The 13858-nt window shown below is 42.6% G+C and overlaps 2 protein-coding genes across 2 annotated transcripts in view; both read right to left on the bottom strand.

Moving 5' to 3' along the window:
• The window catches only part of LOC131878494 (urea transporter 2-like), a 10252-nt gene extending 5959 nt beyond the window's left edge, over nt 1-4293 (bottom strand). Inside the window, exons 1-4 of the mRNA XM_059224482.1 lie at nt 4249-4293; nt 2545-2793; nt 1746-1865; nt 398-555 (exon numbers count right to left, since the gene is read on the bottom strand). Of these exons, the coding sequence (XP_059080465.1) occupies nt 398-555; nt 1746-1865; nt 2545-2793; nt 4249-4278 (557 nt within the window). The 5' untranslated portion in view covers nt 4279-4293. The remainder of the gene's footprint in view (nt 1-397; nt 556-1745; nt 1866-2544; nt 2794-4248) is intronic.
• Nucleotides 4294-5142: 849 nt separating this feature from the next.
• LOC131878510 (uncharacterized) lies at nt 5143-13526 on the bottom strand. The gene is made up of 5 exons (XM_059224505.1): nt 12820-13526; nt 10959-11325; nt 9868-10075; nt 9434-9774; nt 5143-5624 (listed from the first exon to the last, which is right to left on the bottom strand). The coding sequence occupies exons 1-5, from the start codon at nt 12920-12922 to the stop codon at nt 5417-5419; spliced, it is 1227 nt and encodes a 408-aa protein (XP_059080488.1). The 5' UTR covers nt 12923-13526; the 3' UTR covers nt 5143-5416.
• Between the last annotated feature and the right edge of the window lie 332 nt (nt 13527-13858).

The following is a 13858-nucleotide window of genomic DNA, read 5'->3' as shown; positions in this document are numbered from 1 at the left end:
CAGGCCCGCCTTTAACACCTTGGCACTTGGTACTTGCTTGGTCGCTGATGGGTGGCATACTCAAGTTTTTTTTCGCCAACTTTTCCCCAGCCTTATTAATCACTCGTTTCCAGATGGCCTTTGAAGTTTGTTCTTGACAAAAACAGTCAAGACTTAGACCTCTTGCCTTTGTTAAAAGTTTCAATTTCCATTTTCGTGACTCGTCCGGCGAGTGGAAACCAGTGTTAGAACCACAACCAACCACTTTCTACAACGAACATGTTCTCCTTGACAATGCACAGTAAGCACGAGTGAGTGTCTTCTGTAGTACGTACGGTACGGTATATGAACGCGAATACTACATGTGCATGCGTAGTGCATTTTTGTCCCCTTAAGAACTGAGTTGAGTTGAGCTGACCTAAGGAGAGATCCAACGACGATAAAGATCCACATTTCCGGCGTTCGGTAGGTTTGGTAGAATCCCGGATAAAGGACTGAGATCACCGTTCCCACAAGTACTCCATTAAAGGCGGCCACCCCATTGCGAAGCAAGTCGAAAGGTTGCAAACGTAAGATCTGAACGAGAAGAATCAAGAGGGTCTAGTTATTTCATCTCGTACCCACGCACTTGTCTAAGCGCAGTACAAAGTATCTATCTGCCGACAGTACGGTGATTGAAAGTTTCATGTCAGTCTAGTTGGCCTTTTTGTGCGAAAACTTTCCAATTGAAGATTACTTCCCTAGGCTTTTAAGGCCTTACTCTCTCTTTATGTCTGTTGAAGTTTGGGACCCCCATCAAATGCCAAGGAGAAGACCTCTGGTTAGGGTAGGTCCCTTGGGATATTCCAGACATGATGACGATTGAGGAGAAACGTGAGCATCTCGGGCAAATGCATACTGCATAGATACTGAAAATGCTGGAATACGTAGACACGGCCTCAGGCTTCAAATGAAGGTACTGTGAAAGTGAGCCCTGGGCGCCAATGGTAGAAAACTCATAAACTCAGATTCGTTCGATCTCCTTCGGCAATGGTTTGGGCAATAACAGCAAAAGCTGCAATTTTAGACCATTAGAATCCGAAAAAGCCCTGGAGAGATTTGAGATTTTCTCCAAGCCATTTAAGGAACAAAACTTTGCTCTCTTTGCAGATTTGCCCATTTATCGATGTTCTTCATTTGTCAAGTCTCACTTTAGTTTAGGGCCTTCAGAAAATGTTCGTCAGGGAAAGGATACCATCGAAACCAGGGTCATACATGACCATTGGCGAGCCTAGACCACTTTATCTTGGTTATATTTTAGCACCCCAAAATGATACTGTGTCAAGGCCTTCAAGTGAACTGAAAAAAGGCTCATTTCGCGCAGCCTCTTTACTATTGGGAGGTCGTTTTGAAAAGGCAATGCCCTCCCAATTGCTGTTGGTTAAAAGAGTCAATAAACATATTTGCAAAGACTCAAAATGGATTTTCTAGGAAATATTCGATTGCATTTGCGATTGAAATATCCGGTCTATAAATTGAAAAAATAACATTGGATGATTATTATTGAAACGCAAAACATGCATTTTCCCCCAACTGTCGGCACGTTATTAAAGGCATCTGGCCAAGAGGATTGCAATAAAGTGCATTTCCCGTAGCTCTGTCAATCTTTGCCCAATGATCTATGATATTTAAAGGTCTCTTTGGTAGGGGTCTGCCATTTTGTCGATGAACCAAAGCAAATGAGTGCTCACCCAGCCTTCGATTCAATAACAAACTTCTATTCTCACCAATTCACCAATGGTGGCAACGGATCCGCCAAGAAGGCACCCTAATCCGACAATATAGTCTTGGATGAACAGGGACGCGAAAATGATGGCGCCGCAAAACGGGTTGTTCACAAAAGTCGGCTGAAATAAGAACAAAGACGTGTCGAGTCACAGTTTCAGGTTCCATTTATCAAAACACTGTACACATATACGATGTCTATCGACAAATTCTAGGTCCCGCACAAAGCACAACCGAGTAGGAAGATGCTAACCCCCTCTCCCGCCTGATCTTCCATCATCCAGATTGTCCCCTTCTAGCCTTACGAGCACGAGCTGTAATGAACCTACTATTGGAATATTGGGAAATTCCGATTGCTCTGAGGCCTTTTCTTTGGTCTTTCAGTAAGACCAGTAAGCATTTACATGCTCTGAGCTTTGAAGCTGGAACGAAGGTTGACATGAAGCCAGTCTAAGACTGAGAGGGCGAGAGTTTCTCTCCTCTTTCCTCAACGGACTGACTCGTTACAAATGAGCGTGAGTCCTAATCCTTGTTAGAGACAAAAGGGACTCCAAATCTGGTGGAACAGTACTAATTACTCCGCTTCGGAACTAATGGTAATTCCGACCCGTGCTATGTTACATTCATGTCTGCTCACGTCAAGGTTAGTTATAATTTCTGAATTTGAACACGGTGCTATAGGTTTAGTCGCATTTCATTGAAGTATTCGTTTTTGGAGAGCTTGTCGAGTCGAAGTTTGGGTGAAACAAATAGTGTACGTACATGTACATGTAGTGAGGAGAGATGAATGGATTGTCTTACCTGGCCAACCGCTCGGAGAAACACATTAAGATAATGTAGAGGGAACCAGAGGCTTAAGATGGGTTTATCCATTAGATATGCATCCACCACGCTGCAATCACCCAGGAAAGTATTCCATGGGTTCTGAAGAAGATATGATTCTTTCTTTGGTGGAGAAGACAAGTCCGATGTTGATGAAAGAATCGCATCCTTGTCTGTTAAGGTCATAGCTTGACTTGCAAATATCCTTATCCATTCACTCCCGGACATCTAATGTATGCGAGCAACTTCATATCATCAATATTTTCTTAACAGATTACGTTCGAGTTGTAAAACAAAAAAAAAATTAGCGAGGCTCAGCGAGACAATCTGAAACTCGTGGATTTGTTATTTTGGCTGTGCTTCGGGACTGAACGTATTCTTAGTGCACGTACATCTGACAACGTGCAATAATCTAAGATCAATGTAAAGGGCAACTAACTCTGTGATATTTTTGTTTCAATATCTGTTCAAGATAACTGTTATTTTCAATCTCTTAAGAGCGGTTAATGTCAATGCCAATTAAGAAAATTGTAAACCTTCTATTGGAGGACAATTATGTACTAAGTGCAAAACAAATATTTTTTGATAAGGTGGACGTAATCGGGCTCATGAAAAATACTTGCGGCATTGTCGTTTGCAATTATCAAAAATATATCATTAAGATTTATGCGTATTTTTAGGGGCATGGGGGTTGAACTTCCTGTATATTTTTTTAAAATTCATAGATCCAGTCCGAGATGTAAGAATTCATTGATTGTGTGATAAAAGAAAAGTCAATTGCTTAGAATGCTTTGCACCCTCACTTGTCACGTCAACGTGTCTTTTTGCCATTTTGAAGAAAATTCCTGACTTAATTGTGAAGCAATAATAATAGTCAGTTGACTATGAAGTTAATATTTGCTCATACTCCATAATTCTTCAATCATTGTTGGCATCTTCCTCGTACGATGACGCTGATCTCTTAAAAAAAAGGTTCTCTTAAACGAATTAAACGCTTAAGTATGTTGAGATAAGAGGGGTGCTTTGGTGATTAAAGTTAAGGAAAGGAGAGACCCCTCATGTCCCTGGACCCGAATAGGGCATATGTACACGTNAATTGCTTAGAATGCTTTGCACCGTCACTTGTCACGTCAACGTGTCTTTTTGCCATTTTGAAAAAAATTCCTGACTTAATTGTGAAGCAATAACAATAGTCAGTTGACTATGAAGTTAATATTTGCTAATACTCCATAATTCTTCAATCATTGTTGGCATCTTCCTCGTACGATGACGCTGATCTCTTAAAAAAAAGGTTCTCTTAAACGAATTAAACGCTTAAAGTATGTTGAGATAAGAGGGGTGCTTTGGTGATTAAAGTTAAGGAAAGGAGAGACCCCTCATGTCCCTGGACCCGAATAGGGCATATGTACACGTACCTATTTCAGAAACTTTTTACGATATGAGTGGCCATCCAATCATTTGAATGTCCCTTAAGCCACTTCAATAACAATTCATTGAGTTCGTTGCTATCTCTTCAAGTCCTTAGAAGAAATAGGTCCACAAGTTTAGTGTACGAATAGTAGGTATAGTATACCTCGTTGGTACGCATGTCAGATTGAAGTGTATGTGATTTATGAGATCCGCAATTCTTTGAGATTACAAACTTCTTCAAAAGTTGATGATGCATACGCTCGTCTTGTTTACCTGAGACGTCCTTCGTCGAACTCGAGACATGTTGATGCTGCTGCTTCTAATGCCGATGATAATTTGCACTCACATCTGATTCATGTACTCTATATCATGCTACGCCTCACATGTTTACAAAGGAACTGGCTTTTAGGGACTGAATTTCTGGCCGGGGATGAATGGATGGTCAAAACGGGTACCATGAAAAACAACTCCTCCTCCTCCTCCTCCTCCTCTACTTACCCCCGTTCATTGGGTGGATGGGTCGAAAGATACTTGAAATCAGGTTTGCTTAATAACCACAAGTAGACTGAAAGACATGTGGTGCGGCGTGAACCAGTCCTTTAATGAGCTTGAACGACCGGAATTTCATCCTATTTCATTCACATCTGTTTCTAAGACCAACGGCACGCATTGTCGACAAACTACTACGAAATCAGAATCAACCCAAAGGTGAACCTTGTCAATGAGACTTGATTCAAAAATGAAGGTCTCAAGTCCGACAACAAACTCGAAGAATCAAGTTAAAAAAAAAACGAAGTTCGTTCGAACCGAGATCCTTTCGGCTTTTGGTTGGCAGCCAGATCAGCTTAGTCTTGTGAAGGAAATTATGCTTCATCTCCTTAATGTGATGTTACTAATACCACTACAGTGCACCGTTCGTACGTTGGGCTCTTAGTTCAAAATTGAAAGGCTCGCCGAGCTTAGAGAACTCAAAGATCAATCATCTCCAAGGGGCTTGCTAGTTCAAGAACGAACGCTCAATCTGGGGATTTTCGAGCCAACTTTGGGGTTCATGGAGAACCATGGATGGATGATGGATTCCATTATGAACCCCCTAGACTAGGAAGGAGTACGTAGTTGCCTGTCAATCGAAGTCATCCAAGATGGGATGGATAGATGAGCCGTAAGTAGATTTTAGGTTTTATATTCTCGAGCTAGACGAGCACAAAAGGAAGAATATTGGCACCGCTTCTCCCGTACCCGATCGGGTTAGATCCGTTGAAAAGATTCATTCACCCTCGTTTCGCTCGGTTCCGATTCGTTCATGTGTCACATTTTGGCCTCTGTTGGCCTCACGTTTGGATAGCGTTTATAGGATGGCCTTCAAGCCTTTTGTATCCATGACCTTCGATAGATTCATCTTCTTCTTCTCCGTTTATCCCCAAATGCCTCAATGTGAAAACTAATCTTCTCGGGCGAAGGCTTTGGCGGTGGTTGAGGAGGTGGTGGTCTCTGTCCCTCTCCAGTTCCTGCTTCTCTTGCTCTTCCTTTTCCAGGTCTCGGATCTCTGGGATATCGGTCCTTTTCTGGTTCTGAGTAACGTGGGTGAAGATACCACGAGGCGAGCAACTTTCTTGATACTCAATGCCGCTTTCGAGGCCAAAACTAATCTGCAACAGGAAGTTAACACACACGGGTTTTATTGAGAAAACTTTACAAATCACACCATTCGAAAGCCTTTTATTTAGGTTTTTTTTAGCCTCATAGCCAGTCCGCTGAGCATCTCTACACGACAGGGCTACACGGGGCCGCCGTTCAATTCAAAGAGTTCAATTGTCGGTAAAAAGTCCCTTGCTTCAAATGTTTGTGAAGAATCAGCGTTCTTCGCTCGTTTCGTAATAATTAACTGATTGCATATGCGGCGTTTCGTTTAAGAAGCTTTTGTTGAGCAGGACGTTAAAAATGGAATGGTTTTTGTTTTCAATTAAAGAGTTGTGAAATCATGCACATTGTATAGAGATCTAAAGCTCTAGTTGATTGTACAAGTTGTAGTATCCAAGCTTAATTTGCTTTAAACAATTACTTGAATCTGCTAACTACAGTAAACACAACCTTACTTGCTTGGTGCACATAGGGAGGCTTAACTTAGGTTAAGTTATGATTGCGGCAGGTCAAAACTTGCATCCTGCAAATTGGTCATTTTAAAAAAATTACATATTCTAAGTTTCTCTGCAAATTCATTACATCTACAAATTTTATAATCCTATCAGTAGTCTTTGACATTTTCTTCAAAATAGTTTGCAATTTCAGCACAAATTTCAACACTTCTGAAATCTATGACAATTTCTATGATTTTGGGGTTGTTTGTGGAGGGAAAATTCGCGAGATGGAATTTTTTCTGTTTTTTCTAGAAATCTTTTTTTACATGAAAGTACGTTTTCTGTACCATTTACTGTAAAAAAATAACAACCAGTAGAAATTAGTCCAAAACAATGTTGTGAGCTTAAAAATATTCTTTACGTATGTTAACGCGTGAAATGTGGCTTTTTTTAAAGAAATGACCTGAGCTGTAATATGATTCTTTTGCTAAAAATCATTTAGCCTAAAAGCACAAGTGATTACGCAAAAATACATATTGACGTAATCAGGCAGCCGTTACTGGAAGGACCCATGGACACCGCCAATAGATCGAGACCTCTCCTCATCTTCGACGGTTTGGGGGGACTTTATTCCTTTGTAGGTAACTGATCATGTTGTGTTGATTGTTTGAGCGCTCTGAAAAGCACCCTTAATCTGATCTCGATATTAGAACTGCCCACCGGCATGAATATTCTAATTTTAGAAAGACAAATATGTGCTTCTATGTATAGACTTCAACGATATAGAAAAGCATCCAAAGACAACAAAAACTACTTTGAAAGCTAAGAAATGAAATGATCCTCGGCGGACCATCTAGTTGTTGCAAATGAGCCTGGGATATCATTCAATATTTGTATTGCAAACGATTTTGACAACATGGCCAAATATAATCATAGCAAGTTTGAAATTCAAATCAAATATTAGCGTTGGCGAGTCAATGTGGTGTAGCCTTTTCTCTGATTTGAAAAATTGAATTATAAAGCAAGTGAAATGGCGGTAAAACTGACTAAAGCATTGCAACAGGAGCGAAATACCACAAGACCCTAAATAAAAAGATCAAGTAAATCTGATAAAAATCAAAAGACTTAAAAAGATAAGCCTGAGTACGCTTGGCAAAAGAAACTAAGGTTTTGTTGTAACGAAGTGCACGATAACGATGTTGTGAAATGCTAAAATAAAATTAAAAAAATCAAAATAAAATCTAGGATTGACTGGAACTTTTCGAGTTTAAAGCAGAGCTTGCACATAGGGCTGTAAAGATTCTTTGAGTTCGTTTTTCTGCACCCTAAATAAAAAAAAATTGCCGTGATTAAAAAAATATTACAAGACGAAACTTTTTGATATCCGTAGATAATGCCTTTGTCGTAGATTTCCTAGCTGTAAAATAGGCTAGCCTTGTAAATGACAAGTCTCAAGCAGAAGAAATGTGCTCTCTGAATTAGGAACACGGCGAATTGTTATTTCTTATCAAATGATGCTCGAGTTTTCGTTTAATCCGTGAAAAGACTGTTGAGACTCGAGCCCTTTTTTATGTTAGTGCGAGTCGTGTTTGCTGCCCTAACTTTATATTGATGAGTTGCTAAGGGTGAATAGAGCACGTCTTTTAAAAGAGCGGTAATCTTACAAGAATAAGCGTCATTACTTATTAGTTAGACGTCCTGCCATGGTTGATCATAAAAGAAGTGTCAATCTTTCAATTGCTCCTTTCATTATCACAGGGTTTCCCGAGTTTTGCTGATCAGCACGGAGTCAATCATTTTCATCAGAACAGACTGTGGCCTTCGTAATCTCAAAAGACAGCCAGTGAGCCACTTTCTGCTAGGACTACTCAATCTTTCATGAAAAATTATGTCGATTTGTGAGAAGAAGATTTGTGACTTCCTACTGACGAGCCTTCCTCCTGTAAGATCTACATGCAGCTCTTTCATTGACATCTTGTGAAGTATCAAGACATACGTAGAAATGACTCAAAGACAATGAAAGCATGATAAAATCGTGTACCATTCTGTGTGTCATTGGACCAATTTGAAGTGACCAAATTATCGAAGACCTTCATCTTGTTGCCTGCCAGCGTTACTAACAGTTGCGGGTGTTCAATTCCCTGGGGAGATCAGTGAGGCCCCGCACGTGCACGGAAACACGGTCAGATTAGATCCTCCTACCTACCAGGAGGATAGGAGTTAGCGAATAAATCCTCAAAGCTGTCTTTGGGGTCGTTAAATGGTTGAGAACGACCTCTGCAAATATTGCCATCGCACCATAAAACAGTGGTTGGAGGCTTTCCATTGCATCCTCAAAGACCTCAAAGACCTCAAAGGGCAGTGGAATGGTTATTTGGGGATAACTTTATTTCATGGCCATTGACACGTGGACGAAGGAAGGCCAAGGTAGGAGCAAATTCTCCCATTTCCAGTCCAAATGATGCTTGGAAGTAGAGACTGAGTGCGAGTTGCGAATTGCGAACTGAGAATCGATGGGCCCACTTGCTGGCTAGGGTACTTTCCGTTATACGAAGGGCTTCTTTTCATTTCCCTCCTCAGAGTCCTTTCGGATCGAGTTTCTCTTTCCTCGGTCAAGAGGGAGAGAGAGAGAGACAGAGAGAGAGAGAGAGGGGGAAAGACAGAAAGACCGAAAGAGAGATAAAGAAAGAGCGAGAGAGGAGTGAAGAAAACTCCAGACCTGAATGATGAGCATCAGACCCGAACGAACTCTTAAGACCGAATTAGAAGAGCCATTGAAAGGGTTTAATCATGTAATGAAAAGAGCTCTCCGAAACGACATGTACTGTAGAACGTAGTGAGTGGGTCCTCCACGTATTCTTTATTCCATTGGGCTTTTCAAGACCATTCGTACTCGGAAAGGACCGCTTTTCAGGGTACGAGACTCTGTGTGTCATCTGGGAAAGAACCTGCTTGCCGCTAGGCCAAAGACATTTGTCCTTAAGGCTCCTTGGAAGGCTTTAGGAGCACGATTTTTACTCGCTCCCCATGATCAGAAAAGGGAAATATCGCCATTATCAAGTTCAATGGACTTGATTAGAGTTAAGAGAATTCGCAAGTTTGTCACTTGAATCATCCTTCTTCGGACGGACCACCCAAAGTCTTTTGGAACCTCCATTGATAGGCCGTGGAACAATGCCCAATTTGGTCCCTCAGCAATTCCGATGGACGAAAGCACTTTTCCCCTGAGAATTCCTCACCATCTATTGGCTTTAGCTAAGCGGTCCCTTCTCAATGTTTGATCTCAAACTAGTCATCGTCTGTTTGGGCTGATAGTATGTACTACACCCGGGAACGCAATGGGCTCTTGGCTCTTGGATTATGCGTCGTTACATGTTTACCTGTACTTGGATTGCTTTTGATCAACCTTCCCGGTGTCTGCCCTGCGTCTTAGGTTCCCTTGGAGATCGACTCCGCCGAGTTCGTCGAAAAACACATTGGTGATTTCGGCTTCGCCGTTGATACGATCAATCTTCAAGTCCATAAGGCCGAGCATCCGATCGGTTTTGGCCGTGGCCGACTTGGTTCGCTTGGCCTTGCCCGTGCCCACGGTTTTGGACACTTTCAATTCCAAAGGTCCTAATGCGAAAGGACATTGGATGGTGCGATAATTCTCTCGAATGAAGATGGACACATCCCCTGAGCGTTTTAAAGTGGACATTCCGTACAACCAGCCTCGGATCTAAAATGGCCATCATAGAAATAGTCCCAATATATGTAATAGAAAGAATGGGAGAGGAGGATCAGAATGGATGGAAGGAGGGCAGACACCAACCTTGGCAGCTGTGGCGGCAACCGACTCTTCCTCGGCATTCATAGTGCTGTTGCCGGTCGTGTCTACGTTATTATTGTGCTCAAAAAGCTCTTGATCGTCCTCCTCGGAAAGAATGGGCGCAAAATGGGGCCTTTCAGTTGTTGTTGTCGTGGTCGTAGCGATTGGTGTGGACAATATGAGAATAGATTCGGTGGTGGTTCTTCTCCGACTGAAAACGCGAGGCATTAGCAATTAAGAAATGAGGCGGAGTAATCTCAAGTGTTTATGTTGAGAGTCGGCTTTAACTTTGTTGAAAGCCAAGCCAAGTCAAGTCAAGCCAAGGTGGTGTTTACTTGGTTGGGTTGCTTGCTTCTCCGTAATCTGGAAGTCAGTTGGGCTAAGCAAAAAACGTGGTCTTTGACAGAGTGCAAAAACTCCGAGAAACTTCTCGGGGGAGAACCGGGGCAAACGGAATAAAAGATATTGCCTAATATTAAGGGCCTGGATTAAATGGTAATTTCGAACTATGATTCTTCGAGGATGAAATCAGGGGAAATAATTGACCAATGGTTTCATCATAGAGGTCAGGAACAAGGCTGGGATTTGATCACGAGATGCTCTAGAAATCCTTCTTTTGCATCAGTTCTCAGTTTTAGGAAGGTGTAAGAGACGGAACAAAGTCGGAGACAATTGAAGCTGGGCAAATCCAATGAGACTGTAGCTAGTCCTGCTTGTAAGCCAAAACGATAGCACTGGCCCAATACACTTAAAGTCTCCTATTTGCATTTACTAACACTTTTTGTAAGCTATGTTTCCAGAAATATTTGTACTTGAATTCAGGTTCTCGTTTTTTCTTCCATGGGGTCGGGTTCCTTTTGTGAGCCTTCTGAACATGCGTCTTTGAACAGATGCACTTTATGTTTTTTGCTAATCTAAGATACATCTTTTTGCAGACCCTAATCTTCCTGGCCCAAAAATGTCGTGTCAATGTGGGGCCTTGAGGCAACATAAAACCTCTGGGTTCGATATAGTATTAAGTAGTATAAAACCTCTGGGTTCGATAAAGTAATAAGTATTAATATGAATAATAATAGCTCATGAGATACACCCACCTATCGGCTTCTTGCTCGGTCTCCTCCTTCATGCGTGGCGAACTTGGCTTGGGATTGGGCAAAAGTTTGAGATCCATGGGATCCAAGTTTTTGGAACGAATGGCCGCATTCATTCGTAAGAAGATGGCGTCCATGAACAGATTGTAAGTGGCAATCTCTTTGCGAGCATCCAACCCGGGATCAATCAGAGTCACGGAGCTGCTCACAATCGGAGTGTGATCTGAAAACACCTCTGAGGCCGAGGACTTCTTCTCCTCGCGGACAGTCGAATAGTCACGCAACAATCCATCAGGACCAGTATTGGCCAGGTTCAGGAATAAACTCGAGCCGTCGTGGACATTGGATTCACGATTGGACACACTGGACACTGTAAAGAGACACAAGACAGAGAGATGGAGAGATGGAGATTGTGGGTGAATGGGGGTTTTTTAAAGACGCTGACACGCTTTGTGCCCCTTTTTGCCAGTCATGAGCGTAGAAAGTTTGACACGCGTGTTTTCCTCCCAAGGATGACGATGACGATGATGATGATGAAAATAGGCAATTCTATTCTCGACATCCAAAATTGTTACGAGCAGACTGCTCAGGATGGCTCATCTGAGGGCGGTATCGGATGAAACACGATTTTCTATGCAAGGAACTGAAGCTCAAAATATGAGGCAAAACGACCTTGGTTGTCACTCGCGTAGTTTCAAAATGTCGGAATTTGTTCCCCGTGGATTTCTTTTTCATGTCCTATTTTCAAAATGGACAAAAGATCGTCACGAACAGACCCTTTTTTGACTGCTATTCATAATGCATGAAACCAGTGATCAAAGCCATTCCTCGCCTTCAATTCTAATAATAAAGCTGACAAAAGCAACCGACGCATTGATCTGATGGGCAATTTGCGGTGGGAATGAGACTTTTGGAACCAGTCACTTCTCTTAATTAAGGAATGCTGAAAGCACTGTTGCTTTAACATGGGCCAATGCAATACCACCGCAATGGTTGGCCAAACCGCCATCCAATGGTTGTTTTATGGCTCAAGTTCCATCAATTCCCACATTTGTGCAGCCCAATTTGATCCTTCAGGACGTGTTGGCATTGTCCTTCGTTTCCACCCCAGCCAAGAGTAGGCCTAGATCAACCAGCAAGGAACTTGATGATGATCCAAACACCGGAAAAAATGATTGCTCTAGATGGTTGTACCCCATTTGAACGGAAATACACAACCTCAATTTTAGACCCCCTTCCATCTACCTCTTTAGTACTAAAACCTGAGTTTGTTCAGAGAGCGTTCATGGGGTTGAGTGGATTCTTAAATAGTCCCCAAGACTGCCGAGCTAGTGGTTGCCATTATTAACTGTACTGTACAAATGGCGGCTTTTTTCTGAAGGCGGTGCATGAACACGTTTCTTAGCGGTTTCCTGGCGATGAAGACGCCTATGGATTGTGTTGCATGAACTGCATCTTTGGCCACTCTAAGTTTCAGACGGCAACAAATTTAATCACTTATCCATTTCACCCTCGCATCCCATTGACGAGTGACGAGAGTAACGAACCGTGTCATCATGTAATGAGTATCGTCGGCAAATCGTTCCCAATCATTTTCCAATCCATGCACAAAAAAATGCAACAGTACGGAGTGATAAGTTGAAGTGATGTCTGTTTCCTCTATACCTATTCCCTTTTATATTCTCTTTTCAATTCGTGTGTAGACCTCTACCCTTTATGCATCCAATAATGTCACGGGTAGTTATGAGCAATAAATAATAGATAATCCAATATCCCACGTTCAGACACGACACTCAAGAACAAGACGTGGAATCCATAGTAGACGGACCTGTTTCTCTTTCATCAACCCTAGTGTCCCACTTACCCCAGTCCAATGCGTGTGAAGGAACGATGTAGCTCAAAATGAGAGCAAAGGTGACATGACTTGTGATTGAATAGAACTTGGGACGGAGACGAAGAGAAGGCATCTTCTTGGATGGAACAGTCCCAGGAGCACAGCACAGTAGAGCAATGACGGTGCTGGTTTCTTGACTAGAAAGAGACTCGGTAGCCTCGACACAGTGTTAGGAGGAAGGAGGTCTCGCTACAAACCGGTGGTGGTCCATGTGAAGTGATAATGGTAAACGAGGGAAAACACGAGACTGTTTCACTTTCTATCATGACATTTGGTCAGCGCCACGCCCGGTTTACTACATGCTCGAGACGAATTGTCGAACCGCGGGCGTGATGTTAGTGGTGTTGGTTGTTGCTGCACGAGGCCCTCTCACACTTTGAGATATGTCTCACATGAAGCCAAGTTTGCTCCTCACCCACTCACTATTCAGTCAATGATTGTTGACCCACATATTTGGTTGGACTCATCGTACTACAGAGAGAGAACGAGAGAGAGAACGAGAGAGAGATGGTAGCGTGGATGGATGTATGCATAGATGGATACAGTGGAGGAGCACGCGAAAACCAGTGAGAGAGCAGTGAACACGGTCAAAGCAATCGCCAGACTGACGACTGAAATGAAAAACACGGAAAAAGAGGAAACCTTCTCTTTCTCTTCTTTGAGAGAAGAATTAAAAAGAAATCTGTTTGCTTGCCTTGCATGGTATGGCGATGGCGTTGGCCGCAAGCGTGGTAAGTTGCTCTGAAGCGAGACAGACACTCGAGGGATTGTTGTACCTTCTCGCACGTCGCCAAAGATGGGTCGACCGACGGACAGTGGTCGGTGGGACGAGTATTTCGCTACCATCATTCCCATGCCACCACAGGCAACCAACACTCTCTACCACAGGATTGTCTGTCTCGTTAGATCGAAAGGTTTTGCGAGCCCTTTCCGGCGGTCGGTGGCCTGATAAATTTCTCTGAAGGTTCGGCGTAAGGACTCCGAGGAGGTTCCGAAAAGTGGCGAAGGA

This window comes from Tigriopus californicus, chromosome 1 (assembly GCF_007210705.1).
Source record: "Tigriopus californicus strain San Diego chromosome 1, Tcal_SD_v2.1, whole genome shotgun sequence".
Taxonomy (NCBI): Eukaryota; Metazoa; Arthropoda; class Copepoda; order Harpacticoida; family Harpacticidae; genus Tigriopus; species Tigriopus californicus.
The sequence above is the reverse complement of the archived record's forward strand: the minus strand, read 5'-3'. Positions and strand labels throughout refer to the sequence as shown.

Bases quoted from the DNA above. Each gene is read 5' to 3' on its own strand.
- LOC131878510 (XM_059224505.1), bottom strand. From the start codon at position 12,922: ATGCCTTCTCTTCGTCTCCGTCCCAAGTTCTATTCAATCACAAGTCAT. The intron at 11,326-12,819 runs GTAAGTGGGACA...GTCTCTTTACAG, and splicing joins TTCACACGCATTGGACTGGG to TGTCCAGTGTGTCCAATCGT. The intron at 9,775-9,867 runs GTTGGTGTCTGC...TGGCCATTTTAG, and splicing joins TTGCCGCCACAGCTGCCAAG to ATCCGAGGCTGGTTGTACGG.